At 56.3% G+C, this 616-nt stretch overlaps 1 protein-coding gene across 1 annotated transcript; it reads left to right on the top strand.

The window, feature by feature from the left end:
* Positions 1 to 4: 4 nt before the first annotated feature.
* On the top strand, positions 5 to 613 carry LOC107682266 (protocadherin-10-like; the record flags this gene model as incomplete). The annotated part of the gene is made up of 1 exon (XM_016478563.1): positions 5 to 613. A coding segment is annotated over one exon (609 nt), but the record flags the coding sequence as incomplete, so codon positions are not given.
* Positions 614 to 616: the final 3 nt, after the last annotated feature.

Genomic DNA, 616 nt, shown 5'->3' on the forward strand with positions numbered 1-616 from the left:
TGATATGGACGAGGGCCAGAACGGAGAGATTGTTTACTCTCTAAGTAGTCACAATCCGCCGCGCATTCGGGATCTGTTTAACATCGACTCGCGCACCGGGAGGATTGAAGTGACCGGTGAGGTGGATTACGAGGAGAGCAGCACGCATCAGATCTACGTGCAGGCTAAAGACATGGGGCCGAACGCCGTGCCCGCACACTGCAAAGTTCTGGTCAAACTCATCGACGTGAACGACAACACGCCGGAGATTAGTTTCAGCACGGTCACGGAGTCGGTAAGTGAGCAGGCTGCCCCGGGCACGGTGATCGCTCTGCTGAGCGTCATGGACCGTGACTCCGGCGAGAACGGACAGATGACCTGTGAGCTGCACGGCGAGGTTCCGTTCAAACTCAAGTCGTCTTTCAAAAACTATTACACGATCGTCACAGACGGTCCGCTGGACCGCGAGAAAGCGGAGTCTTACACGCTCACGGTGGTCGCCAAAGACAAGGGGGTGCCGTCTCTCTCCACAAGCAAGTCCATCAAAGTGCACGTCTCGGACGAAAACGACAACGCGCCGAGATTCATGCAGTCGGTTTACGACGTGTACGTGACGGAGAATAACGTCCCGGGCGCT

Source organism: Sinocyclocheilus anshuiensis, unplaced genomic scaffold (genome assembly GCF_001515605.1).
Source record: "Sinocyclocheilus anshuiensis isolate Anshui unplaced genomic scaffold, SAMN03320099.WGS_v1.1 C31982991, whole genome shotgun sequence".
Taxonomy (NCBI): domain Eukaryota; kingdom Metazoa; phylum Chordata; class Actinopteri; order Cypriniformes; family Cyprinidae; genus Sinocyclocheilus; species Sinocyclocheilus anshuiensis.